The following is a 27640-nucleotide window of genomic DNA, read 5'->3' on the forward strand; positions in this document are numbered from 1 at the left end:
TGCAGCAAAGAACCCCAAACAGTTCTGGGATATATTTAAGTGGGATAGGGGAGGCTGCCCGGATCGTCCCCAGAATAATGTGGCTCAGCATTCATGGGTTCAGTCAGTCAAAAATACTTTATTCGGTTCATATCAAAAACCACAAAAGTATACAAATGTAAACACGAAGGTCCAAAAACACAAGAAGACACAGTGACATTCAATACAATTAAAAAAAGAGTACACAATAGAAAATATATAAGATACGGACGCATAGTGTCATTTTAAAAGTGTGTGCAATATGCCAGGATGTTTAAGAAAAAAGATAAAATCATTTTACACATAATATAAAAGCTTGCCATATGCAATATTTCATCTAAGACCAATTCATCTTTTTGCTAAGTCTCATAGCTATGGTAAAAAATATGGCCACATTGTAAATTTCCCATGTATTAGACAGTAATTGAAGGTACAGTAATGCGGGCTTCACTTGTCTAAACCCTTTCCCCTTTAATACGGGTATGATAAACTTTTTCCTTATATCTATGAAGTGACCACAGAAAAACAAAAAATTAACAGTATCCATGAGGGAAGAACCATCACATTTACATAGATCCAAATCTGAGGGCTTAGTCCAACAAGGCCGCCCCGAAATCAGGAAATGAATTTTATTTAACCGGAACTTTGTTAAAAGATATCTCTGATTGGGAATGTTAACAACCTTTAGATATAATTCCAGTTCACACCCTGAGGATACAATCAACTGGTGAGTTCTCACGGTTGGTTTGACCAACTCTAAACCTTCTCTATCCACCCCTCTGTTCAACATAAAGGTGCTTTTAACCCATTTCAGGTCACCTTTCACAAGTTTGACCGGCTCAGTGAACAATTCTGGCCGACCTAGTGTTATGGATAGTTGTTGGACATATTTCAGCCAGGGGATAAAGTCCCAGTGATCTAATGTAAGACAGTCCTTTAAAACTTTGTGGTTCACCTCCAGTTCCTGAACTCCATTTTAGTAGGGGGGCCACTGCGAGTCGATCTTCCAAATAATCTACGCCGCATTCTTGGTGTGCTATGAAACCGGCCTTAGATCGTGGCAAGGATAGAATCGATTTCAGGAAATTGTCCTCTGCTACCTGAAGCATCTTAACTGGTCTGAAGCCCCACAGGTCTGCACCATACATTGCAATGGCAATACATTTTGCAGCATATACCTTTAATGCTGCCTGCAAGGGTTTTGCCCCCAATTTGCGGGAAAAACCCAAAACTGCCAAAATGGAACGGACAAAGGCATTTTTTTTCCCAACAATTGGGGGTGCCAGGTGGAACTATCATCGAATACAACCCCCAGGTAAGGAAACCTGGAGACTCTTGTCAATTTATGGCCATTACATTGCATTGTCTTTACATTCTTCAACACCCTACCTTTCGGGCCCACCACCATGACATGAGATTTACCATAGTTGACACTTAAATCAAAGGAAGACATGAACACATAAAATGAATTTAAAAGACATTGGAGTCCCACTGCGGTCCGAGCTAAAAGGGCGGCATCATCCGCATATAATAATGCGGTATTTAAAACTTCCCTGCCCGTGGTATATCCTTGCATGCGGCTCCTAAAACACCGCCCAGATCATTAATATATAGTGTAAATAGCAAGGGGGCTAAAATACAACCTTGCCGTACACCATTAGTGATGCTAATCTTGCCTGTGCAGTTCCCTTTTCGGTCGTATCTCACCGTAGCTGTGAGGTCCCTATGGAGGTCTGCCAAGAAGTACACAATATTAGCATCTATTCCTATCTTTAGAAGGAGGCCCCATAACTTGGACCTGTTTACTCGATCAAAAGTCGAGGACAGGTCCATGAATGCAATATACAATGTTCCTGGCTTCGCTATTGTGTACTTCCCGATGAGCAGTTGCAGATTTAAGCTTTGGTCTATTGTGCTTCGCCCCTTTCTGAAGCCATATTGTAAGGCAGAGAGGGTATTGGTTTCCTCCAGCCAATCAGTTAGTTTGGATAAGACCACTCTACCTAGGACCTTTACAGCTGAATCAATAAGTGAGATTGGGCGGTAATTACCCGGAACACCCCTTTCACCTTTTTTATAAATGGGCACAATCACCGACTGGGACCAAGTCTCTGGAATGCCTGTTTTAGAGATTCTATTAAAAACATTTGCTAAAATTTGGACCAAAATACTATGTTAGATTTAAAAAGGTCAGAAGGAACACCATCCGGCCCGGGAACCTTGTTGCTGGTCATTTTACCAATTGCTTCGGCCACTTCACCTTCGTTTACTACTAGAGTGTAAGGGAGCCTGATAAAAGTGGTCGAAGCCTCAGCCCCCAAGTTCTCCTGTTCGTAGACTGACTTAAAGTGCAAAAACCATTTATCTTCTTGTATCCCACAGTCCAATTCGCTATTACGAGAGTCAGCAAAGTAAGGTTGATTAACCACGGCCCAAAACTTGGCACTATTTTTCAACATGTCAATTGACGTTAATTCTGCCCAGGCATCTTCTCTAATCTCCTGTCGCCTCCTTTCAACAGCTACCTTGTAATCTTTTCTGAGAGTAGCCACAAGCAATCTATCCACTGGTTTGCATTTAAGGGCCGCCCTAAGTTTTTGGTTGGCCACTGAGCAATTTTTATCAAACCAGCCTACATTCCCAGGCGCTTTGCCTTTGCTGTTACGTGTCAGATTGGAAACAATTTGGAGGCAAATCTTTTGATACGCCTCCATAACTTCTTTATCCCCTGCATCTACGTCCATACAAAGGTCCAATTCCTCCCGGCTACTACTACAGAGATTTGAGAAAAACTCATCTGGTACTATCTTGCACCATTTAATTCTGCGGGCTTGGTCAGTTAACCGGATATCACATTTCTCAACCATATTCAGCCTACTCTCGGTTATGACAATTACATCTCTCACACTTAACAGAACTGGGTTGTGATCACTAAAATGAGACCACACAGCGGAATAACTGATGATATGGCTGTCACAAGTACTACTTAAAAAAATAAAATCAATTATTGAACCACTACCATGCCCCTTAAATGTGGGGATATCCATGCCTCCCCCAGTGGGTAACATTAACCCGTTTTCAGCCAACATAGCTTCTAGAAAAATGCCCTGGTCCGAGTGCTCAAAGTGAATATCCCCTTGTTCAGGGGGGACAAAATAAAACATTTGGTGGACATTTATCTGGGCAGCCATGAATATTGAAGTCCCCCATTAACATAATGGTAAATTGAGACTCCGACAACTCTTTATATTTTGTGAGAAAAGAGTTTAACATTGTCAGATTACTGGTTGGATAGGCCCTATCAAAAGAATTATAAAAATTCACAACCAGGACATTATGATGACCCTTATGGGTTATTTGAACTGCCAGACAATAGGGACAACCAGTGTCTATTTCTTTATATATACCTGAAATTTTAGCAGCTGCCAGAGTAACCAAACCCCCCCGTGCTCGTCCCCGGGTGGAAGTAACAGCTGGGAGAAAAAAAGTTGTAAAACCATCTATTGTGAGTATGTTTTATGTGTCCCAGGTTTCCTGTAGCCCAATGATATCCATGGTGCTTATAAAGTCCCTCCATATGGGATCGTCAGCTTTATTCCTAAGACCTGCAATATTCCATGTGGCCACAATTAACTCTCCTTTCCCTCTTACTTTATCCCTTTTTGCTGGTATTAAATTCCCACCATCTGTACACCAGTTAGTGACTGAAACTGACGGTCCAGTGTCTATATTTGTCACCTGCACGTTCTGAACAAATGTTACATTTTGGGGTAGGGTGGAGTGGATATTTTCCATCAAACCCGACAGTGAGCCCTTTGTTTGTCAATCCACCCAGCCTAGGTCAGACAGACAGTCATATCGATTTACCTTTGGGATGTTAAAATAATTTTCATGACTGAGGGCATTCTGGGCGTAGCTATTAGCGTGGCCATTTGGTGTCCCTACGCCAACCCAGCTATTAACCCGAGGGGTTTGGCCATAGGTAGATCTGCCACCTCTTCTGTGAACCCGATTCCAGCCTTCCTCACCACCACCACCCCGCTCGTAAGAATGCAAGTCCCATGGAGGGTCATACCTCCTCCTTCCCTTGTGTTCATTTGACTCCCTTAGCCAGCTCCATCTTTTATCCACTTGCTCCATGGGCGAATAAAAATATGAGAGTGGCCTGGCGGTAACTATACTAGCATGGTAACGAGAGGTCCCTCTACAAATGTGTTCCACGACCTGCGGATTTTCAAAGGTTACCACTATGCAATCCCCTTGTGTTCTTTTTCTATTTCCACCCACCCAAGGGGTTCTCTCTACCATTAAGATGTTGCTGGAGATATTTGCGGGTAGGGGTGATTGTTAGATAGCCAGTGGCACACCTTATTTTTTAGCGCTTGATAGGATTCCACATAGGGAGGTGTTAATTCCGTTACCCCAGTCAGGACCACTACGTATAGGCAGGCATCTGGAGGAAGATGAATATTTCGCCGTGACTCCACCTTTTCTAGTGGGGCTAAATCTGGCTTCGGGATCAAGGGAACTGAGTCTTTGAATTTAACTTGGGTGGTGTCTTTGGGTTTAGCCGGAATTGGTATTTTATTAAGTTCAGGTGTACTAACATTAACTCCTCCTAGATGTGAAGTATTTGGGGGGTTTATCGAGGGATTTTTTGGCACGGTGTTTTTGCCCAAGCCTGCATTTTTAGTGGCCGGTGGTTGCTTACGTGCGTTGGACGTTGCATGTGAGGCCTTATTGTTCTGAGGAAAACTAGGGGCACGTATATCCTTATGGATGTCTTTAAGCACAATTTCTAGGGAGTGTAGCCTTGCCTCTAAGGGTGCGAGAAGCGTTTTTAAAATTTCTAGGATGTTACTACTTGTCTGACTCGCCTCTCCTCCTTCATGATAAGTATCGCCCAGTTTATCTTCTTCCCCACTCACTTCCAGGATATCATCCAAGCTACTATCTGGAAGAGTGTCATCAGGAAGGGCCAATGATAAACCAACAATTACCGGCTGGTCGTCCCCTATATCTTCTATTCCTACAGCCAAATCCCCGCTAGCAGCCATGGACTCTTCCCTAATTCTCGCCTGGTTAGGATTGGTATCTGCCTTCCTAACTTTATGAGAAATCGTCTTAATGGGCTTACGTTTGGGAATCGCCCCCTCGATCTGACCTCTCAAGTCGATATCAGAGGTCACAGATCGGGTGTTCGCCTTTATGGCTTTGACGTTATTTCCCAATCGATCTTCAATCGAGGAGTTAGGATGTGGGAAAACACCAGGACCCAGCTGTGGGCTTTTTTCATTTTGTGCATTGACATTAATCTGGGCTAAAGTGTTAATACATGTTGAATTGTCGGGGGTTCGTGCCTGAGCAATAAGGCCTAATGAAGACCTTTTGGCTGAGGCCAAATCTTGGGACACCCTTCTCTCCATTAAGACTATCCCCTCATCAATTAACGAGTTAGTGCGGACTATAAAGTCGTCCAGAGTACCTGTCAACTTTTTTACACCACCTGCGGTCATACTTCTCGTCTCACGACAATCCATATCAACACCCCTTCAGAGGAATTAATCTATTGACAGGAATAATTACACAATCATATCACCCTCAGTTCAGCGACTTTTTAAGTAGCAGGCAATGACAGGTGATAGTCGGGTAGACACACCACTTTTAGAGTTTACAGGAATATTGCATGTATGGCACCTATGCTTACAGTTCAGGTGTCCTTGTGTGCGATAGAAGATGCAAGGTGTATGGCCCAGCCCAGGCTCTTCCGGCCTCTGAGGGCCACAGAGGGCCCGCCCTGTGCCCGGGCTTGGCCCGGCGCTTCCGCGACGCGGGTAGTTGCGGCGATTTTTAAGCGCCTCCTGGCGCCTTGTCCCGGGATGCGGCTTCCGGCCGCAAAGTCTGTTGGTGCTTGTGGTCCTCAGCCCAGAGTCTCACCCCCACTCGGCAGCCGCACTAGTGATGGAAAGGCCGGCGGCGAGGGTGAGCAACAGCGCCAACACAAACAAACAGGTCAGCGGGAATATTTCTTTCACGGCAGGTACAGGTCACCGGGTCCTCCAAAGGCAAAGCGTCTCGCTCCACCGGTAGTTGCGGCGATTTTTAAGCGCCTCCTGGAGCCTTGTCCCGGGATGCGGCTTCCGACCGCAAGGTCTGTTGGTGATTGTGGTCCTCAGCCCAGAGTCTCACCCCCACTCGGCGGCCGCACTAGTGATGGAAAGGCCGGCGGCGGGGGGTGAGCAACAGCGCCAACACAAACAAACAGGTCCGCGGGAATATTTCTTTCACTGCAGGTACAGGTCACCGGGTCCTTCAAAGGCAAAGCGTCTCCATTCATGGGTTGATTATTTTAAGCCACAGTATGCCAAGAGTAGTGATGAAGAGATCCATGAGTCGTTCCCATATACCTACCACGATGGGGTGGTCTTTACTCCTGAAGACGTTGATAGGGCACTAGATGCGGTAATCGGGGATAGAGCGCCGGGTATGGATTGCATCCCGGCAGTTGTCTTTGTTAATGATAAACAAACCTGGCAGTTATATATTGCCCACATTGCAAATGCAATTGCTCAGGGAGCCGACGTTCCACCCTCATGGAAGGGGGCGGAAATCGTTCCAGTGTTTAAAAAGGGCGATAAGTCCGTAGCAGGCAATTATAGGCCAATCAGCTTAATTGATTCGGCGCAGAAGATTATGGGCAGATTGGTTTTGTGTAAGGTCCAGGCCTGGATGGATGATAACGATATCCTGAGTCCCATGCAGGCTGGCTTCCGCCGCCTAACCAGTACGATTGACCAAGTCTTTCGCTTTATCACTCTGTACTGGAGGACGGTGTTACTAGGAAAGGGGGCCCTGTATGCTGTATTCGTTGATCTAAGGGCAGCTTTTGACCTAGTACCGCGTAACAAACTATGGCAAGTCCTGGTAGAGATGGGGATGGCCCCAGAGTTGTTGTCCCTTATCGTCCGGTTACACAAGGATATTTTTGCATGGGTCCGGTGGGGGGCACAGGGTGAAGTAACGGAAACCTTCCCTGTTGGCAGAGGAGTACGACAGGGATGCGTTATGGCGCCTACCCTGTTCTCTCTCTTCGTCAATGGGGTGGCTGACTATCTTTCCCTGGCCCCCACGGACGCCCCGGTGTTGGCAGGCACACGTATTCCAATCCTCATGTTTGCGGATGATACTTTGATAATCTCAAAGACTCCGAGTGGTCTCTAGAAGGCCCTTCAGCGATTTGAAGAATTTTGCCATTTGCGCGACTTAGAAATAAATACTGCCAAGACTAAGGTTATGTCCTTCAACGAACACAAATCATTCAAAGGCAGTGTGTTCATGAATAAATCACCCCTGGAACAGGTTGAATTTTTTACATATCTGGGTGTTACCTTACAGAAGGATATGCGTTGGAACAGTCAACTTGACCAAGCTGTTTTGACGCACAAACAGCAAGCAGGTATCCTTCTAACAAAATTTAAAACCTCCTTAACTAAACCAATTAGCCCAGTGTTAGATATTTACGGAATGAAGGTTCTGAGCTCGGCTCTATAAGGAGCCGAGCTGTGGGTGTTCGAAAACCTGAAGTGTTTGACTTTGCTGGAGAATGCGTTCTTACGCATAGTCACTAGCCTCCCTCAAAGCACCCCCCTGAGACCATTATTATTGGATCTCGGTAAGAAACCTGTGTTAAATCTAGTGAATCTTCGTCCTCTATTATATTGGCGTAGGTTATGGTGCACAGAGGAACTTTCACACTACGCCAGGGGTCTCATGGATGTCATAAAAACTGACTCCTTCCATAAAATTAAATGGCTAAAGGAGATTCGATCCCTGTTAGGGAAGCTTGGGATGTCAGAACTCTGGGATGATCCTCCAAATGCAGTGTTTCCTTTTAAGAAAATCTTGAAAGAAAGGTATTGGGAACTGGTATTTACATTAGTGAGTTCTCAAGGTCTCTCCACCCATCTTACTGGTCGCTTTCTCGAATTTAAGTCCTGCCCAGTGTTGGAGAAGTATTGGAACTTGATTGAGAAACCTTACGACCGTAAATTGTATTTTCAACTTAGGGTGGGTGTCCTTCCAACACGGGAATACACTTGTAAATGGGGAGGGACCAGTAATGACAGATGTGGCAAGTGTCTGGAACAACGTGAAACAGTAGGCCACATACTGTTCTTTTGTCCACTGTATACTGCACCACGTAGCATGTGGATAAAGCCTATTTGTCAGGCAATGGGCATCAGAAGATATGCCGTTGCCTTGCGAATTTTGTGCTCAGACCCCGCCCCTCCTATTGCTATTGCTGTGGCAAAGTTCCTGAGTTGGGCATGGCCAATCCGTCTGAAAATGCTGTCCCAAGTAGCTAGCGACTTACTTCCTATAACACCTCAAGCTTTATGATGACTCTGTATTATAAGATGTTTTGCCTATTTGACTTATGTGGTGTGTTTCCCTTTGCAGCGTCAGATTTTGGCACCCTCTTTGAATTACAATTTTATTTGTATAATGAATTATTGATTGTTTTTTTTTAAAAAAAAGAAAACACATTTTTAACAAAATAGTGTAATCTATTTTTAAAATGTATTCGATAGTTACCAAATGATTTAATTATATCTTAAATATTTATTTAATTGGTTTTAAAAATGTATTTTATATTGTACTTTTATGACTTAACTGTCGAATAAAGTTTATGAATGAATAAAGGGCGTCTGATCTTTGTGAGCCACAATTCCTCGAGCTTACTCCTGCTGCTGGAGCGCTTTCAAATGTCCGATTTCAGCGAGCTGGCGCTTTAGCTCTGCTCCTGTCCTGCCAGATCCAGTTCTGCTCCAGTCTTGGTTGTACCCAGATCCAAAGCTTTAGTCTTGCGAGAACTGTCCTGCAATTGACACCCAGGGGGGCCTTGGAGGTATTTTGTGAATGTTTGCTCTTTTTACCTCTGACACTACTTTATAGACGGTGATTTCACTGCCTCCATAACCCAGGTTATATGTGGCTTTTTGTAAAGCACTGCTATTTCCTTAGTAAGTCCAAGAAAGAAGTGCTATTCTGCTCCCTACCAGCCCTTTACATGTCCACTGTTTACTGCATTTGTGTCGTTAGGGTGCCCAGGAGTACCATCTGTGTCTACCATAAAAATATTCATAAATTCAACAAATATATTTTCATAAACATAACACAGCAGAAACTAGATGGCAAGTATAGCATCTCAAAGATCTCAAACTGTCTCATGTCAGATGTGAGCACCTATTGGGTTCTCATTGTGTTGTGCTTTACAATTGGTATGTGTATAGTCCAGACCTGCCAGAAATGGATCCTTTTAGCACTGACTGATGTCCGGAATGTGCATTGCAACAAGGCTCCCAGGATGTGTGAAGTGTGTGTTCCTACATGACCCTTGGCTGTCTGGAATGTGTGTTGCCATACAGCTTTGGTATGTCTGGACTGTGCATAAATGCACAGTACTGGGCTTCCTGGAATATAATGTTGATTGGCTCTGTGGCTCGGTGAGTGAGCATTATCATGGGATGGCTGTGGAGTGCTAGGAAAGTGATGTTGTATACACTGTATCTGTCATTTATGTGTGTGTTTGATTGTTGTTCGTGTCTCAATGACTTGTCCTCTTGGTACATTAGACTTTAAATATAATATGTAACTTTGTGAAAGGTGTTGGGTCATGCGTGCTTGTTGAAAGTTATTGCTTGTGCAGTGTGTTGCCGCGAGGGTTTAATTGTTTGGTGTAGGTTGGTTGCACATAGCAGTCACCCAGGAGATGGCACTTGCATAGGGTCAGGCTGACGCTAAGTCCAAACAGTGGAGTAGATGTGGGAGGAAATTATAACTAAAGCAGCCAGAATTGTAATTGCATCTTTTAGCTCCCAGCGGGTGGCTTGTGGTGCTCAAGGGGCTATAGTTTATGCGTGGGGTCGAGCAGCAAGTGCATGCAGTGGATGTGACTTGTAGAGAGTGTGGTACTGAAGTTGTTGCATTGACAGTGATACATTGAGGTGAGTTGTTCTTTAGCGCAGTTGAATCCCACAGCGGATTTCCAATGAGACACCTCTCCTTTGTTTCTCGCTTTTCCTTTCCTGTTTCTCCCTATTTCTCCTGCTGGGTATCTGTAGCCTCCTGTGCCTGTAGAGAGGCTTGTGTCTGCCGTGATTCTCAGTTGTACTGAAGTTTGACCTCTAGGTGCAAAAAGGCTGGGTGCAGGCACATGGCGCAGGGCTTGGAGGTTCCCTTTGCCCCACCCCAAGAACATGTTGGGCAAGGACATCAGTACCTTCTTCCCTAGAAGTCATATGTCCTGCCTGACCTTTGACCCTGACCAGCAGGCTCTGGGCACAGACCCTGTGTGCCACACCCCTGCCAGCATAACTATCTAGGCACAGTATTGTGCTTAATAGAAGGAATGTTGTTTTTACATTGCCAGAAGAAAGACATGTAAAAGAGCAATAATTGCAGGTTCAGTGACGCCATCAATGAAGTAAATGGTAATGTGTCAGGTGACATCATTACTGATGTAATTGATAATGTCATTCGTGATGTTATCTTTGACATAGATATATGAACTCATGAACAGCCCATGGGGCAGTTATGGTTTTACAGATCGCCATATCTGTCGAATGTCAGCAGTTTACAAGGTTGGAACTAAAAGCATGATGTCCCCTTAACTTGGGTATGTTGAAGAATATATGTTTTTAAAAAAAAATCAAATAACCATAATAACTTTTCTTTTAACGAGTTTTACTCGATTATATATGTATTTTGAATTGTGTTGTCACATACTTTGTTCTCTGGATCCTACTCAGAGGGTACTTGACACAGGGCATGGCATTTGGTCTTTTTTTGGCACAGTCCCCAGGGTCCTAGGATCACAGTATTCAGCTGTGTGTGCAGGGCACTGAGCACCGCTCTCTTAGGTCATGAAGCCACAGCTCACAGCACTGGGCTGTCAGCATCAGGCTATAGGTGCAAGGCATGGCCTACGCCTTGTATGGGGTAGTAAGCGTTATATAAATGCAATTACAAGACAAAACAATACACCAGATCCCCTGCCTAACATGGCTGCTCTCGGCCTTGCGCAAAAGCCAAAGAACACAGGTGCCTGCCGGCACCTTTGGCAACAAGCTGCACTCAGAGCCTGAGTAGCCAACCATTGCCAGGCTGGCAGAGGGTGGCAGGGGCAGGGCAAGTGAAAGAGACACATGTCGGGCCTGGGGGAGAGAGAGTCGGAGGCTAATCTCCAGCGATCGGATGTGAATGGAACACAAGGAGGGGAGAGGGGGCCAGTCATTTTCCCTGGCAGATGCACTCAAGGGGTAACCATACTCTCTTCCAGGGACATAAAGCAAGTGGGGTGTAGGAGAGTAGGATCTGCTTACTATGGTTACCCCACTTTTTGCTGGTGTTTAACTGTTTTTCGACTTTAGTCTGGCTGTGGCCCTGCTAACCAGGACCCCAGCCTAGCTGCTTCCTCTCTAAATTGATTGCATGTACATTAGGTACACTCCAGATTGGTTACTGGGTTACCCCTATGAGTCCCTAGTATATGGTACCTTAGGTACTAAGGCCATAGGTACCCCAGAGGCCTACCAGGGGCTTAAGGATGTATTATGCCACCCCTGGGAAGCCTTCCAAAATGGCACCACAGGTCTGCTACTACAGCCTGGGTAAGGTGGTGCATGCATTCCTTACTAAGATATAAGTTACCTATATCTACCTTTAATCACTGACACATATAAACCTATAAGTCACTTCTATGGCAGGCCTTAACAATCCTGAAGGTAGAGTGCTTGGCTATGTGTGAGAGGGTGGCCATGCATGAGCAGGACCCCTCTGCAGCTTTCGGAATCTATTCTCTGATGCTGTTCTGTGATGCAGCTAGACCATATACTCTTAAGTGCATTATAACCTCTCGGTTAATGCTAACTTTGGAATGGCTGCATGGAAACATGTATTTGGTGTCAAACACTTTGGAATCCTACCCCCCACCAGTACTGGCGGCGGGGGTAGAATTCCACCCTTTTAGAGGGAGAAGACATGTACACACTAACCTAACGGGTAATAGTTTAAAAGAGCCCCAGCATCACAAAATGGATGCTGCAGCCACAGACACGATTCTGACCTCCTGCTGCTGGATGAAACTCCGGCAGGGGAGGCCTGGACAATAGGTTTCCTGTCACAGGGAGGTGTAACCACCTCCCAGACAGGCTTTAGTGTATTGGGGCTGGGTGGGTGCATCCATAGAATGCTTTTCAGACAGTGCTGAAGGCACACTTGGTGTCCCTGTGCATACCCCAGTTCAAACTGGTTGCAGATGCACTCAGCCCCTGCTCTGGTGCAAAACTGGACAAAGGGAAAGGGGTGTAACCACCCCCCTCCCTGGGCCCTCCCATAGATGGGACCCTAGAGTAAGTCCGACCCCTAAACTTAGTATAAGTATAGGAAGCCTGTCCTTAGGACTTTAGATTATACCTGGACGAAACTCTGCAACATATATCCTGGAACTTCGACATTCTATTTCGACTGTTCAAACAGGCACCAACGAAGCATCTTGCCGGTCTGTATTTCCAAGGCTCCTGGCAGATCCTGACAGATTTGCGACTCAGGACATGGAATTCCAGACTTCTCAGAGGCCGACACGAGATCCCAGCAAAGCTGAGACCTGCAGCCCTCACGAGTGACGTGGAACCGGAACTCCTGGACACCGTGCACATTTGCAAGTGCATCAACTTCCAGAGCTTTCCCGAAGTTGTGCTTTGGGCTACTTATAGTCCAAGCCCCGAGCACCATCTGCACTGAAGATTGTAGGTCTACATTCCACGAGTGTTCCGTGGGCCCGCTTCTAGCATTTCCTTCGTGATCCCTGGTCCGTGTTGACTGGTAGGTCCCCACAAAGGTAACTCTTCTGTTTCTTGAGCTTTCCTGGTTGCTCCAGACGTGCCCAGACTCTCCTGCAAAGAGTGAGTCTCTCAGACCTTGCTGGTCTTCACCGAAGCCAATCTTTGCCTTCTGTGTGGGTTGCAGTTGCCAAGGCTTGTTGGGTCAGATCCGGATACCGACACCGCAGCACGTGACATCCGTTGTGGGACAGCTCGATTCCAGCACCTGGTTGTCGTCAACGCCTCCTGGTCCTCGTGGCTGAAGAGTCAAGCTTCACCTTCTTCATCTGAAAGCACCCGACATCGGTGGGCATCCGCTCACCGCCTTCCTGGTCACTGGCTAGTGATCTAGACTCTGTCCCCTCTGCTTTCAGGTTCTTCAGATCTTCGATCCACCCTTGGATCCACCCGGACACTTTCGACTTGGTCGCCAGCAGCACTTTTAAGCAGGTCGCCATTGAAAACGACGACGAAATCCGACATTAAAAGACACCTATGCACCTGGCTTCCCTGGGTGACGTAACTCAAGTACTCCGGTGCTTCCGTGGGTATTGACTCTAGAACTGCCTAGTTCTAAAGGGCTTTGCTCCAAGTCCTCTTCCAAGTGTCCTTATTCTGTAATTTTCCAACCGCGACTTTCCCTATAGGAGTTAATGGTGATTCGCGGTTGTGTTTAGAAACTGCATGCGTCCCCCGTGGGTCCCCTGTGTCACTACCTTAGGTGGTTCCTGGTGGCCCCAGCGATTCTAAAGACTCTAGGTCTTGTATCTATGTCAGTCTTGGTTCTTATACCATTTTCTTAATATATGGTTTGGTACGACCCTAGGGCTCAACATATATTGTGCTAATATACTGTGTGCTAAATAAGTTTACTTTATGTACTTTTGCCTCTAGCCTCGTAAAGAGACTAGAGGGTTGTGTTTAGAATAAATACATATATTTCATATATAGACTTAGCCTGAAGGCTGCTCTCCACAGCTACCACTAGGATAGATTTCTAAATAGGTTGTCTTTAAACCTACCATCAATAAGGGTCGTTTGGACTGGTACAAGGTGCCCACTAGAATAGTGGACAGCATATGCCAGGCCAACTTCTCACACAAGGTACTTGTCTGAACCATATCACCCTTTCACAGCCCTTCAGTCAGATTCACCTTCTCCTAAGGTGGAAGCTTTTTTCTTTTATTGCTTTGTGTGTTTGTTTGTATCTCACTAATGAAGACTGCTCCCTTTATCTCAATGTGCTGTGTGCTTTGCTTATACTGATGGGTGGCCTCAGTATTACCGATTGATATGCTCATTGGAAATCATGGACGTTCACTGTATTTTCTTTCGATGTTTTTGTCGGTGACACTAAGCCCTATTTTCCGCACTATTCATTGATGAATATATTTATTCTCTGACTAGTGTGCTGATTCCTGACACTGGTTGTTTTCTCAATCAATAATTGACGTGTTCCTTTCTACTGGTGATGTTTGATATCTACGTCTTACATTGCTGTAGACATTGAGAATGATGGTTTTGGTTTCCAGTGTTTCAGCTCAATCAATAAGTTTCTGGTGAATTGGGTGTCTTTCTGATTTCTTTTACAGACATGGTAGAGATGATGTTAATGCAGAACGCCCAGATGCACCAGATTATAATGCAGAACATGATGCTGAAAGCTTTACCACCAATGGCTTTCTCGCCGGCTGCTGCTCCGGGGTCACCTTCGCCCCAGCACATCCAGCAGGTAAGAGATTAGACTGCAGGGGCAATTGTGAGGGTGCTTAAGCAGGATATCATTCAGATTTTCAATCAATGTGAAACTGGTCACTGTATTAGAAAAGTGATTCTGATGGATACATCTTGCTGCAAATTCTTCACCTCATGAATAGTCCCTTCAGGCTTCAGACTGTTCTTGAAAACGTTTTCTCCAGCAATGACTCTCCAGCTCTTCTAGGTTACATCACATACTGTTACGCCTCTCCTACATGTGATGGCATCGGACCATATTAGGTGCCGCTGTGCGCTTTGACGTCAGTTCCTGTTCTTCCTCACCTGATTCCGGGGCTCTCTCTTAGTGTATGACCGATAAATTCCTCAGCTTTCGAGCAGTGGCGGCTGCCATGGCATTTAAGTGGTGAGGCTGTGCAGGGGAGGGCAGCGGAGGAGGGGGGAGGGGGGGAAGCGCGGGGAAAGTGAATTACAAAAAATAATGCTTGATGCAGGGCTTTATGTGGGATGAAAAAACTGGGGGGTCTCAGAGGGGTGTGGCCATTGTAATTAAGGGCGTGGCTTAAAACACATAAGCTAAATATCTGAGCTTAGCATGGTATGCTGCCCGACTTGTATTTTGTTGTGTCTGTCGTTGCATCCAGATATGTGATATAACAAGTTACATCATACCTACAAGTCAGAACTATTGACTTTGTCAATGGTTGTTAGTTGCATAAGATAAATAAGCAGCAACTATGGCTTGTATATATTGAAAAAGCTTCCACTTAAAGCCCTGGTGACACCACAACAATGTTGCTGCTCCTGCGTTTCAGAAAGAGAAGGGAAATCCAGAGAGAAAATGACTCTTTAAAGGATTTCCCTTCCCTTACAATGCTCACCTGGCATTACGTAACTTCTCCACTAGTGAGAAGTGAGCAGTAAGAGCAGCTGCACATTGACGTGCCTGCTGTCACTGCAGTCCGGAAGAAAAACAGAACGCTTGTGCCAGGGCACAAAACAGAGCCCGAAAGAGACACGTCTCGAGGACCCCTGAAAAAAACTGCCGGCGCTCAGACCCGGTTGTAGTGTCCTGCCAGGACACAGTCTAATTGTTCCTAAGTGTAACCCTACACTGAACACCCACCCACCACATATGTCACTGGGTCAGGTGACTCTGTTAATAAAAGAACCTGAGCGCACGTGCTCGAGGCCAGAATTACCATCCCCAACTGGTGTCCCGTGTCTCAGTTATTTCCATCATGCGGGCCTAGGGCCCCATCTTTACACCGGTGAGACCTGGCCCACTTAAAGACCTCCTTATCTGCATTCTCCAGCATTGGTGCTCTTCTGGCCTCTGCTCCTCAACCTCAACTCCCGGCATGCCGCAGGGTCTCATATGGCAATCCATATGCTGCACTCTTGCTGGTACTATCCAGCTAGAGAGCAGTGCCGTTATTGGTGTGATGCCCTAGTTTAGCACTCAGTAAGGGTCTACGAGTATGACCCTTCGCTAGTTCTCCACCGGGCTGTAAAGCACAGCTCATTGAAGAGATCGTAGTCCTCATGAGTGTTTGGCAAGCCTTTCACAGCCAGCCAAACTATCATGCGCACTTGAATCAAGCAGTGCCACCACTCCTCCTCCTTCCTGCAGCTGTGTCTACGTGCTGGAATGGACAGCCCTGTCCTTGGCTCAGCTGCATGAAGCAAGGGAGGAAAAATAAAATAATAACCTTTGTTATTATCATTTTATTTTTCATTTTTCACTGTTCAAAAGCTCCTCCACCTTAATAATTAATTGGACGGGGATATCACAGAACAGGAAGTTCAGGGAGCAATGAAAGAGATGACAAGGGGTATTTTACGTGGCCCGTGTGTTAGATCTCATGCCTAGACTAGACGCGCTTTTCAATGACTCTCGACAGCGTGGACAACTCCTGCCCTTGTTGCGGGAAACTGCGGTTGTGTTACTCCCTGAGAAAGAGAAGGACCGTCTTCTTCTTAATTCTTACCGCCCCCCCCCCTCCGCTCTTTGCTAAATGCAGACAACAAAATCTTGAGTAAAATATTGGCGACTCGGTTGCTCCCTTATATGTATATCTTAATCCATCCAGATTAAACAGGCTTCCTTCTAGCACGTAGCACTATGCCTAACATCTGACAATTATTTCTAGCATTAGAGTACTTCCCCCTGAGGCATTAGTTATCTCGGTAGACATTAGGAAGGCATTTGACACGCTCGCTGGGACTTCCTATACACTACTACACATAACATGGACATGGGTCTACCCTTGGGCAAGTGGCCGAAGCTTCTTTACACTGGCCATTTGGCCAGGATCCGTACTGGTGCTCTGATATCAGATGCTTTCGCGGTTGAGGGGGTACTCTTCAGGGTTGTCCCCTTTCCCCTTTATTATTTGTGTTGGTCTTGAGGCCGTTTGCCGGAAACTCCATTATCAGGGCCTGAGCATTGCCTGTTACTTCATATATCTCTCTCTATATGCGGATATGTTGCTGTCTCTTAGGGGCAGGGACACAGACCTCGTGGGGGCAGTATTAGCATTATCAGACTTCAGGGCTGCCTCAGGACTTGAGGTCAGTTGGGACAAGTCATGCGTCTACCCCTTGAGGGGAGATACCTCTGAGCGAGGTCCTTTCCCTTTGGCGCCGAAGTTGCGGTGGGAGCCAGATACAGTGTGGTACCTTGAGAGTGGCTGTTTACTGCTCCCCAGACTTTCTGTATTAAGGAAACTTCGGGTGGGCATTGACTGGGCAGCAACACTCATCTTGCCCTGCCTACTTTATCTGTTTGTGGCACTCCTGTTGGAATTGCCCCAAAGATTCTTTCAGAAGCTCGATGGACTGCTGATCTTGCTGTAATGGGGCACTTCACATCATTGGGTTACTTTCTGGAAGTGGTGTTTGCCTGTGGCACAGGGGGGCCTAGCAGCTCCCAACTTTAAATTATACTACTTGGAGGGACAACTACAATGGGTGGCACTGTGGCGGGCCTTGCTCTGGGAGGGCATGGGGAGTACCGAGTGTGGTATCTCCCTCCGGGGATTGCCTTCTGGGTTTCATACTGAGACCAACGCCTGCTTCTAGAGTATGGACCTTGAATATCCAGATTAGGCCTTACGCTATGTTTGGGCCTATGCTTTATGGTGGAGTTATACGCCATCACCGTACTCATCTGAGTTTCCTTCTTTGGCGATTAGGCCTTGGTGTGGCCCGGGGGCTGACCCGGTCTCAGTTAGTGGCAGGCTACCGAGATTGATGTCCTGGGTGATCTTCTTTTTTTGGAGGGAGGGTTGATTGTGTCCATTCCCATATCTCCAGGAGTCTTATGACATCCCGGCGGGCCACTTCTTACTCCATGGTGTCCTCATACGAAAGATACAGGGGTTGGGTGCCGGGGTTGCTGAACCTCCAGTACATATTGCCTGTGCCATCTCTTCCTTATCTGGGGTCGAACAAAGGCAGTCACATTGCTTTATAGAGCTTTGTTGGAGGGGGCGCGGCAGACACTCACGACCCTCCTGTTATCCTGGGAGACATCCTTCGGGATGCCTCTCTCTGATTCCTCTTGGAGAAAGATACTGGAATCTAGTTTTAGGATGTCTAATAATTGTAGCTTCAAATTGACCAAATTCTTTTACTTACATCGCCCCTATGTGACCCGCCTAGACGTATCTATGCCATATTCCCTGCCGCGACTTCAAAGTGCCCCCACTGCACAGTTGAAGATGGTGGCTTTTCCCACATGGTTTAGTCTTGCCTGCTTTTAACATCCTATTGGACGACAGTCCTCCACGTGGAGCAGGGGGGCCTCGAATAGAGAATTTCCTTTTGGTCCCTCACTGTGCTTGCTGGGCCTCCATTGACGCTCGGTGGCCAAAATGGTTACTGATAGGTTTCTCGATCTGGATTTCATGCTTGCCTTCAGGCAATTGACCATGAATTGGAAATCTTCTCAGGGTCCTGATGTCTACCGTTGGTGGATGGAGTTTACGAAGTGCGCAAAGTGCGAGAGCGAGGTGATCTGCCAAGAGGAAACTGGGGCGGGGGAGAGGGGAGGCATTGAAGGGTGCCGATACTACCAGCACTGGATGCCATTTTATTAACCTGCCTTAGTGTTGAACGTGAAGGCCGGGTAATTAAAGCTGACACCTTTTCCGGAGGCTCCATGTCAGGCTCGGATAATGGTGCGCTGAGCCCGGACCCGGCTGGCTCTCTGTAGTGGCACTTGCCTCTCTTTGTCCCCCTGCTCTCCTTATTTGTGGAAAAGTAAATTTTGTCATGTTCTGTGTCCCTACGCCTCATCCATCATATGTTATGTGTGCATGACCAATATGCATATGTTATTCCCCATGTCCGATTAATGACGCAATTACAGTTGTGTCCACCTCTAGTATGCCAGTTTCCAGTCCTCGTGAATACTACGAATATCAGGCCTATGTAAAGTTATGTTGCCACGTTTCTCAGTGTGCACGTTATTCCATTATAAAGTCCCCGTTTCTAGGCCTCAACAGGGCCTGGACATCAGATTCAGCTCCTGTCTCCTGAAGCCTCGCTGAGGAGCGATACAGCCCCCACCTGTATCCTCGACCTTTCACTTACTTCCTGCCTCGCAGTGCCCGGTGCAGCTTGGCTCTGCCTCTGAGTCTGCCAAAAGTATGTTATAGTTCCAGTTATCAGTTCAGTCCTCCTTCTCTGCATTCCTAAGCTACTGAACTGCATCAATAGTTTCCGTCATTGTCTAGCCTTCTCGTCTCCACGTTAGAGAAATACTGTATTTAATGGTCATTTAATATTCTTCATCACGCACTACATGTAGAATAATGCATGGTCCAGTCTTAGAATCAAGTTAGCCTCTCCCCTCATGACTTCTAGTTTATATCAACATGTTCCCTAAACATCAGATACTAGATAGGGTTTAGGTACATGTCGCTCCGACCCTCCAGACTTTAGTCTCTGCTCCTAGCACAGAGTTCATAGCCCCCAGCTTCTCCTAGTAACACGTCATTGCCAGTTTACGCGCATCACCAGGTTAGAGGTCTCGGCTCCTTAGGTAGCCCCCTCCTATGTTTCCGCCCATTCATGACATATTCTGTTACGTTTGCACCACATGTCTATGTATACGCCCAGTTACACCTCTTTTTACTCTTATCTTTCGCGACTGCTACGCGTCACGCCTTCTGCTCCACCCACTGCTACGCCTACTGCAATGTAATGCTATGTGTTTGCGTTATGTATATAAACTCATGTATTGTTATTAAAAGTTAGCGCGCTCATCCCAGACCCAGCCCCAGCAGCTGCTGGGCCCCTGTCATCCTGCTGGGCTTCTTTTCCCCTGCTGGGCCCCTGTCATCCTGCTGGGCCCCCTGTTCCTATGCAGGTCGTCCTGTTCCTGTCCTTATGCTGTAATAAACCTGCAAACTCCTACTACCTCGAATCTTGACTCTTATTTATTGAGCTATCTGTTATGATATATGCCTAGTCAAAAATAGGGTATTATTTATTTATTTACCACATAATGGCGCCCGAACAGGGACTTGCCCTTTCCCCACGCGTCGGTGAAGCCACGCCGACCCCCTGACCCTCTGCAGTCGTGACGGAACTCTTCTGCGCAGTGGCAGATATTTCTGCTCAAGTATCCCTCAGGCCCACGGAGGAGACGGAGGAGGCGGTCCAGCATCCGAACGAGACGGTGGAGGAACGCGGCGAGTCCCGACCAGAGCCCAAGCCAAGAGTCCAAGGTCCGAGGTATCCGGAGGCCCACCCGTAACTGAAGTCCGAAGTTCGTCGCCCGTCCAGTCCAGTCCGAGGCCTCCCGTTCCTGCTGCCCGGTGAGTACCATTACTGGGGTAGTATCTAGACAGGGTCAGTCTAAATTGACTCCTGGTCCGTGGGTTGGTGGTACCCAGGCCCACTAACGAAGTGTTCACCTAGGTGGATACGGGTCTTGATGCGTCCCTTTATGGGACCGGTATGTTCCGTACTGTTTCAGCAGTGCATCCAGTAACTCTAGTCTGTTCCGTTCTCGAGAAATTCTGTTCTGTTTCTGTTCTTAGTATTCCAGGTAATATTCTGTCCGAACTGTTATGTTCTGATGTTGTTCAATGTATTTCCAATGTCGTGGTATGCCTGAATTGTTTTCCCAAATTGTTATTGTTTTTCGTGTATTGTATTGTGTTCCGATTCAAGTTTACAATGTCTCTCTTTTCGAGATTACGTCAGTTAAAAACTAGAAAGGGTTTGTTAGAAGAAGCAGTTCCTGTTCCGCCTAGGGACAGTCCAGGTCATTTTATGTATCAGAAACATGGCATAAGCGCCATATTGTATCTAGATTTATGGGTAGATTATACCAAACAGTTAGAAGAAAAGTATAGATGGCCCGCATCGGGTACATGGGATGCCGAGTGCATCATGCGAGTAGAAGAAGCCTTATGGAAAAAGAAAGCCAGACAGTCACAGAAAGATGCCATCGAGTTATGGCGCAAAGAAGCTCATAAAAGAACTAAAAAAGAAATCAGAAAGTCAGAACTAAGTAGAGAATCCCAAGAACGAGCCCATGAAAGAGAATTAATCGAGATAGGTGAACGAGTCAAAGCCGAACAGTCAGACAGACAGAGGCATGCCCTTATTAAGGGTATGTATCCTCTTCTTGCCGAGGGCTTGCCAAAAGCGACCCCAGAGGCATCCAGTAATTTCCCGCCACCATTAGTTCCGACCAAGCTACGTCACAAACCGACCGCAGCTGATATTTTCATTTCGTCCTATTTGGACGACACAGTCCCCGAGTATGCAAATCCTGTTCACGCTCCGCCAGTCCCTGTAAATCAGGTAATTCCTGCTCCCCCAGATACCGGGGTGCCCTTAACAGCCCCCCCCGGGTCAGCCCGCCATACAAGTCCAGCCCACGTTACAATTACCGACCCTGCCAGGACGGAAAGCATCAGTCGATGATTCTAGTTTAGGGGCCGCAGAAGGAGGTCTTCCTCAAACCCCGCCGCCACACAAGCGTTTATCAGCACTCGAATTACATGCTCAAGCATCACAGCGTACTCCTAAAAGTAATAAGTCTGTTACAGAGATCAGGCAAACCCTTGGCGAATGTGCCTATGACCCAGTTCCAGGCGAGTTTAATATGGTTTTATACTCAGTACGCGTAAGGAGGGTGACCGAGTATCTAGTCACCCTACCCAATATGAAAGAAGATCTAGACAGAATATATCGTTTCATCCGTACAGGGGATGATCCAGAAAGTATTAGTGATGCCATGTCTCAAAGGAAAGCCGAGATTCAGCGTATGATATTAAAGTTCTTAATTAACTGTCTAATAAGAGAACAAGATTACCCGTCTAAAGATCCAGCCGAAATGAAAATCCTGACAAAGTGGAGTGATAATATAGCCGAAGGAAAGCACAATACCATTAGTGCCATGGAAAGTATGTACAAGAAAATCCGTAGAGAGATAATAAAGATACACAAACAGCGTAAAGCAGCACAAGTAAGTGAGAAAGAAAGTACCTCTGATCCTGAAGAGGAAGACGACGAGAATACCGCCAGAATAGCGTATGTAGGAAAATCTAGATTTCCAGATCGCCATTTACGTCTAGAACACAAGTCTACTTTCCATCATCCAGCACCAGAACAAGGTTCCCTAGAACAAGTATTTCAAGCTACCGATTACATTCTGAAATCACGAATCGGTTATAGTGAATTAAGTACTATGCATGAACAAGAACTAGCCCGATCAGCAGTCCGATGGATTACTGATTCTACCACTTTTCCAGACGAAATAGTGGCACAAATGTTTCTGAAAATGCCCCCAGCCGAGCAGCGACTGGTGGGTATGTATATGATCCAGCACCTCATTACTTTGTATGAGGGTCAGCACTCTGATCCAGGTCCGTTACATGATATCCTGAACGAGTTACTCCAGTATAAATGGAGAGGTCTAGGTACCGATTTAATTAGTGTCATTCTAGAACAGCGTCACAAATATAGAACGTTTCTGAACCCGCATTTTGTTCATGTCTCACCCCCAGAAAGTAAATCATTCTACATAGACAGACAGAATCCGTTACGAGAAGTCCACCCAGTTAAAGGAACGGGTGGCGAAATGCAGCGAGTGTTTGTATACACTCCAATCACAAAGATGGAACTCCTTGAAATGAAGAAATTAATTCCCTGTCATGACAAAGATCCAGCAGGGTTCCATAGAGAATTAAAAGACATGCTCCGTATGGGAGAATACACTTACCCAGATATCATTAAAATGTTAAAGGTCCTGTTGCCCGCAGGGGTGTATGAAAAGCTAAAGGAAAAAGAATGGGAGGTGGGAGAGAAAAAGATCGATTGGGCAGTTCTAGAAGCTGAAGACAAGGCACGAGTACCAGGTACCGGTCTTGGAGATAAATGTAAAGAATTACCAGAATTATTGATTCAAGTTTTACCCAGATTATTGACAACTAGAAAAGAAGACTGGGATGCAATCTCAGCCTGTAAACAGAAGCAAGATGAAGATATTAGTGATTTTTATTCTAGATTCGAAAAATGTTTCAGTATCAACAGTGGTCTCAAGACAAGTAGTGAGTCATACCCTCACCTTTTTGTTACTAAATTAGTCGAGAATTCAAGTCCACCAATTAAAAACCGAGTTTTGAAAGTCGAAAGCACCTGGCAAGCTAATACTCCGTCCCAGATGCTCCAGATGCTCCAGTATCACCAGAATAGAATCAGGGAAGAGCAAGAACACGAAAGAAAACGTATGAAAGACACGAAAATGAAAGTGCTAGTTGCACAATCTGTTCCTCAAGACAGTCAGAAGAGGGGTCCGAATCAAGCCAGTCATCCTGCAGCTCCCGTTAAAGGGAATTGCAATTATTGTAAACAGCCAGGTCATTTTATAAATGAGTGTGCAGTTCTGAAACACAACATAGCTACTGGTAAGACTAAAGAAAGACCACGTCCGCCTAGACAAGAACAAGTTTCACAGACTCCTCAGCTACAGAATGCACCCCAGACAGTTACAGTACCGCAGCCTATTGCTGCAACACAGCACGTTACATCGCAGATGTACCAGTATGCACAGTCTGAGTATCCAGAGTACCAGCCATATTCATGAAACAGCCTAGAGAGGGAGGTAGGCTTGCCTCTCATCGAGATACCTGTAGATCAAGAAGGTCCCTATGTTCACAGTCAAGTATTAGGGAAAGACAGAAAGTTTTTGATCGATACAGGGGCAAGTAGGACCACAATTAGTCATGCCGAAGTTCCAGGGGCTCCGCTCTCAGGCTCAAGAAATGTTTCCCTTGGATTTTCAGGAAAGCCTATCGTTAATGAGATTTCAAAGCCAGTCACTCTAGAAGTAGGTCCATTGTCCCGCACTACTGATCTGTTACTTACTAAGTCATGTCCAGAGAATCTATTAGGCATTAAAACACTGAAAGAGTTAGGTGCAGTTATATGCTGTTCCCCAGAGGGAATACGTCTGTTCCTACGTGACTTTAAGGGTCACTATGTATTACGAGATTTTGATTCAAGACTGTCTAAAGTTCCGCAGCACTTATGGGCGCAAGGTCCAACTGATGTAGGTTACATGCAAATCACACCCTATCGTGTGACTCTCAAACCAGGTGTAGTGTTACCACGAATCAGACAGTATAGATTGCCACCCGAGGCTGTAGCAGCCTTATCCAAAATTATTGACGAGCTCATCGCTCAAGGAGTAGTTGTAGAAACTGACTCCAATGTATGTAATTCTCCGATCATTCCAGTCATGAAACGTACTGATCCAAATGCACCCCCAGTATATCGATTAGTGATTGATTTACGAGAGCTTAATAAATGTATTATTCCGCAGTACCCAGTTGTCCCAGACATCTCTTCCCTATTGACAGTCATTGATTCCGAAGCCACGTTCTTTACAGTCATAGACCTCAAGAACGCATTTTTCAGTGTTCCTATTCATCCAGACAGCCAGTTTCTTTTCGGATTTTGTTTAAATGGAAGGAGCTATATGTTCACACGCGCTCCTCAAGGTTTCACAGAAAGTCCTAGTATTTACAGTCAAGCACTCAAGAGACAACTAGACAACATTCACATGCCAACTGACACTGCCCTGCTCCAGTATGTCGATGATCTACTGATCACAGCCCGTTCTGAACGTGACTGCGAGCGAGCGTCACTCACGGTTTTGTATTTCCTAGCCGAGATGGGGCACAAGGTGTCCCCTTCGAAGCTTCAATTCTGTGTCCAGCAAGTGGTATACTTAGGACACTTGCTGTCCAAGAGGGGTAGGCAGTTGACACCAGACCGTATCCAGTTAATAGCGAGTCTTCCCCAGCCCAGAACCCAGAAGGAGGTACGTGCCTTTATTGGCCTTACTTCTTATTGTAGACAATGGATTCCTCAGTATGCATTTCTAGCCAAGCCACTGATACAGTTAACGACACAGGAGGCAGCCGTATCGACTGTTCTCCCTTGGACATCTGAACATACACTTAGTTTCAACGAGTTAAAGAAAGCCCTATGCCAAGCTCCAGTTCTAGCAACACCGAACTACAGTAAGCCTTTTACACTTTTCGTTACTGAACGTGAAGGTACAGCATTATCTGTTCTCACACAAGATCAAGCAGGACAATACAAGCCCTGTGCTTATTTTTCGAGCACACTAGATCCAGTCGCCCAGGCGTTGCCTGCGTGCCTCAAGTCAGTTGCAGCCACAGCACTAGCTATCAGACAAAGTGATTCCATAGTTTTAGGACACTCCTTGACAGTACAAGTTCCACATTCAGTAGAAGTTCTTTTAAACCGAACACAAACACAGCACTTGACAATTGCACGTTTAACAGGTTATGAATTGACACTGTTTCAGCCACACATAGAAATTAGACGCTGCAACGTCCTGAATCCTGCTACACTGTTACCATCAGTTAGTTTAAATTCTGCCACACATGACTGTGTGGAAGTAGTTAACATTACGACAAAACCAAGACAAGACCTGACAGACATTCCGTTACCAGATCCTGACCTGACACTTTATGTGGATGGTTCATGTATGAGAACTAGTACAGGAGAACTAGTCGCCGCGTATGCAGTGACTACTGACACCGAAGTTATTGAAACACACCGTATTGATACCCTGTCCGCTCAAGCAGCAGAGATAGTTGCTCTGACACAAGCCTGCATACACGCCAAGAACCTGAAAGTTAATGTTTATACAGATTCACGTTACGCATTCGGAGTTGTACACGACTTCGGAGTGCTCTGGCAGGAGAGAGGTTTCATGACTTCTCATGGAACCAAGATTCAGCATGGTCTCCTTATTCAAGCTCTGTTAGATGCCATACATTTACCGACATCTATTGCTATCATGAAATGCAAAGCACATACGAAAGTTACTGACATTATTTCCCAAGGTAACGATCTAGCAGATCGCACAGCCAAGCTTACAGCACAGACTCCAGACATTCCAGTTAACATGACACATACTCCAGATCCAGTCCCGATTACATGTATGACAGTTAAGGACCCTACACAAGATGTCATAGATATCCAGTTACATGCTACTCCCGATGAAATCAAGAAATGGTCCGAACAAGGAGGGGTCCAGACAGATCAAGGATGGTTAACGAAGGGTAGAGCCACATGGTTTCTCCCCGACTCTATGGTTCAAGTCATTATTAATACCGCACATAGTCCAGCACATTTAGGAGAAAAAGCTATGTTAGACAGTATCCAGAACATTTGGTTCAACAAGCATTTACGAGCTGCAGCCAAGCAGAAAGTCCGTACCTGTATGATATGTTGTCAGTTTAATCCAGGTAAAAGTGTCCCGGTGGAACAAGGTGGTTTCCAGCCTCCTGACCACCCTTTTGAAGTCCTCCAGATGGATTATATTCAGATGGAGCGATGTCGAGGTTTCAAGTATGTCCTTGTAGTTGTATGCGCTTTGTCCAGGTGGACAGAAGCATATCCAGTCCCAGATTACACAGCCGCGACCACTGCCAAGCAGTTGGTTCGTGAATTCTTCCCTCGATATGGACTCCCTAGAGTCGTATATTCTGATAATGGCCAGCCATTCTCCTCAGAACTAATGAAGCACGTTTCCCTGTTGTTAGGGTACCAGTGGAAGTTCCATTGTGTACGCCATCCTGAAGCAGCCGGTCTAGTTGAGAGACATAATCAGACTCTGAAAATCCGAATCGCCAAAATATGTAAAGATAAGGGTGTGGACTGGCTAGTAGCTCTGCCAGTCGCTTTGTTTTATATGCGCATGGTCGCACATTCCAGATCAGGTCTGTCCCCGTATGAGGTCGTATTCGGCCGCCCCCCTAACATGTGGGGTACTCCTAGACCCCGAAGTATTACTGATGTTTCATGTAATATGCTGACAGATTACCTAGCTTCCTTGATGTCTGCCCTCAACTCATGTCGTTCACAGGTTGCTGCCGCATTTCCAGACAATACCGAGGTGGCACCGCACGAAATCGTTCCAGGTTCCATGGTGATGGTCCGGAATTTTGACAGATCAAGTCCGCTGGAGCCTCGATGGAAAGAGCCCCGTCAGGTCCTCCTCACCACCCGTACAGCCGTGAAGTTGGAAGGCCGAAAAGGATGGATACACCTTTCTCACGTTAAACTTTTTAAAGGACTGAAACCCGTCTTTAAGAACATTTCCCAGGATTCGAAGGACTGCCAAAACATTGTTCCTAAGGACTGTCCCGCAAATGACATTGATTCAACCCCTCCCTTGGTAGAGAAAACTCCGCAGCAGGAGTATAAGTTAAAGCTCCGGTCTAGTAAAATAAGTCAGCCAGTTTGATTGTATAAGTCCTCCCCTAGGTGAAACGGTTAGACTGTTTCTGACATGTATAAAATAGACCCCCATAGTGAGAGAGTCAGTCAAAGTTCAATTCAATGTATCGTTTTTCTAAGTTTCATATTATTCATCAGCATTATGATTTCCTGCACCGGTTATGCCTTTTTCCTATATTTCCCAGTTCTTCATGTAAATAAGTCTGCTAATGTTA

The 27640-nt window shown here is 46.0% G+C and overlaps 1 protein-coding gene across 1 annotated transcript in view; it reads left to right on the forward strand.

Moving 5' to 3' along the window:
- Nucleotides 1-27640, forward strand: part of C3_1H21orf58 (chromosome 3_1 C21orf58 homolog) — a 142107-nt gene that overhangs the window by 90285 nt on the left and 24182 nt on the right. The window contains exon 6 of the mRNA XM_078683819.1: nucleotides 14495-14634. Coding sequence (XP_078539945.1) covers nucleotides 14495-14634 — 140 coding nt within the window. The remainder of the gene's footprint in view (nucleotides 1-14494; nucleotides 14635-27640) is intronic.

Source organism: Lissotriton helveticus, chromosome 3_1, assembly GCF_964261635.1.
Source record: "Lissotriton helveticus chromosome 3_1, aLisHel1.1, whole genome shotgun sequence".
Classification (NCBI taxonomy): domain Eukaryota; kingdom Metazoa; phylum Chordata; class Amphibia; order Caudata; family Salamandridae; genus Lissotriton; species Lissotriton helveticus.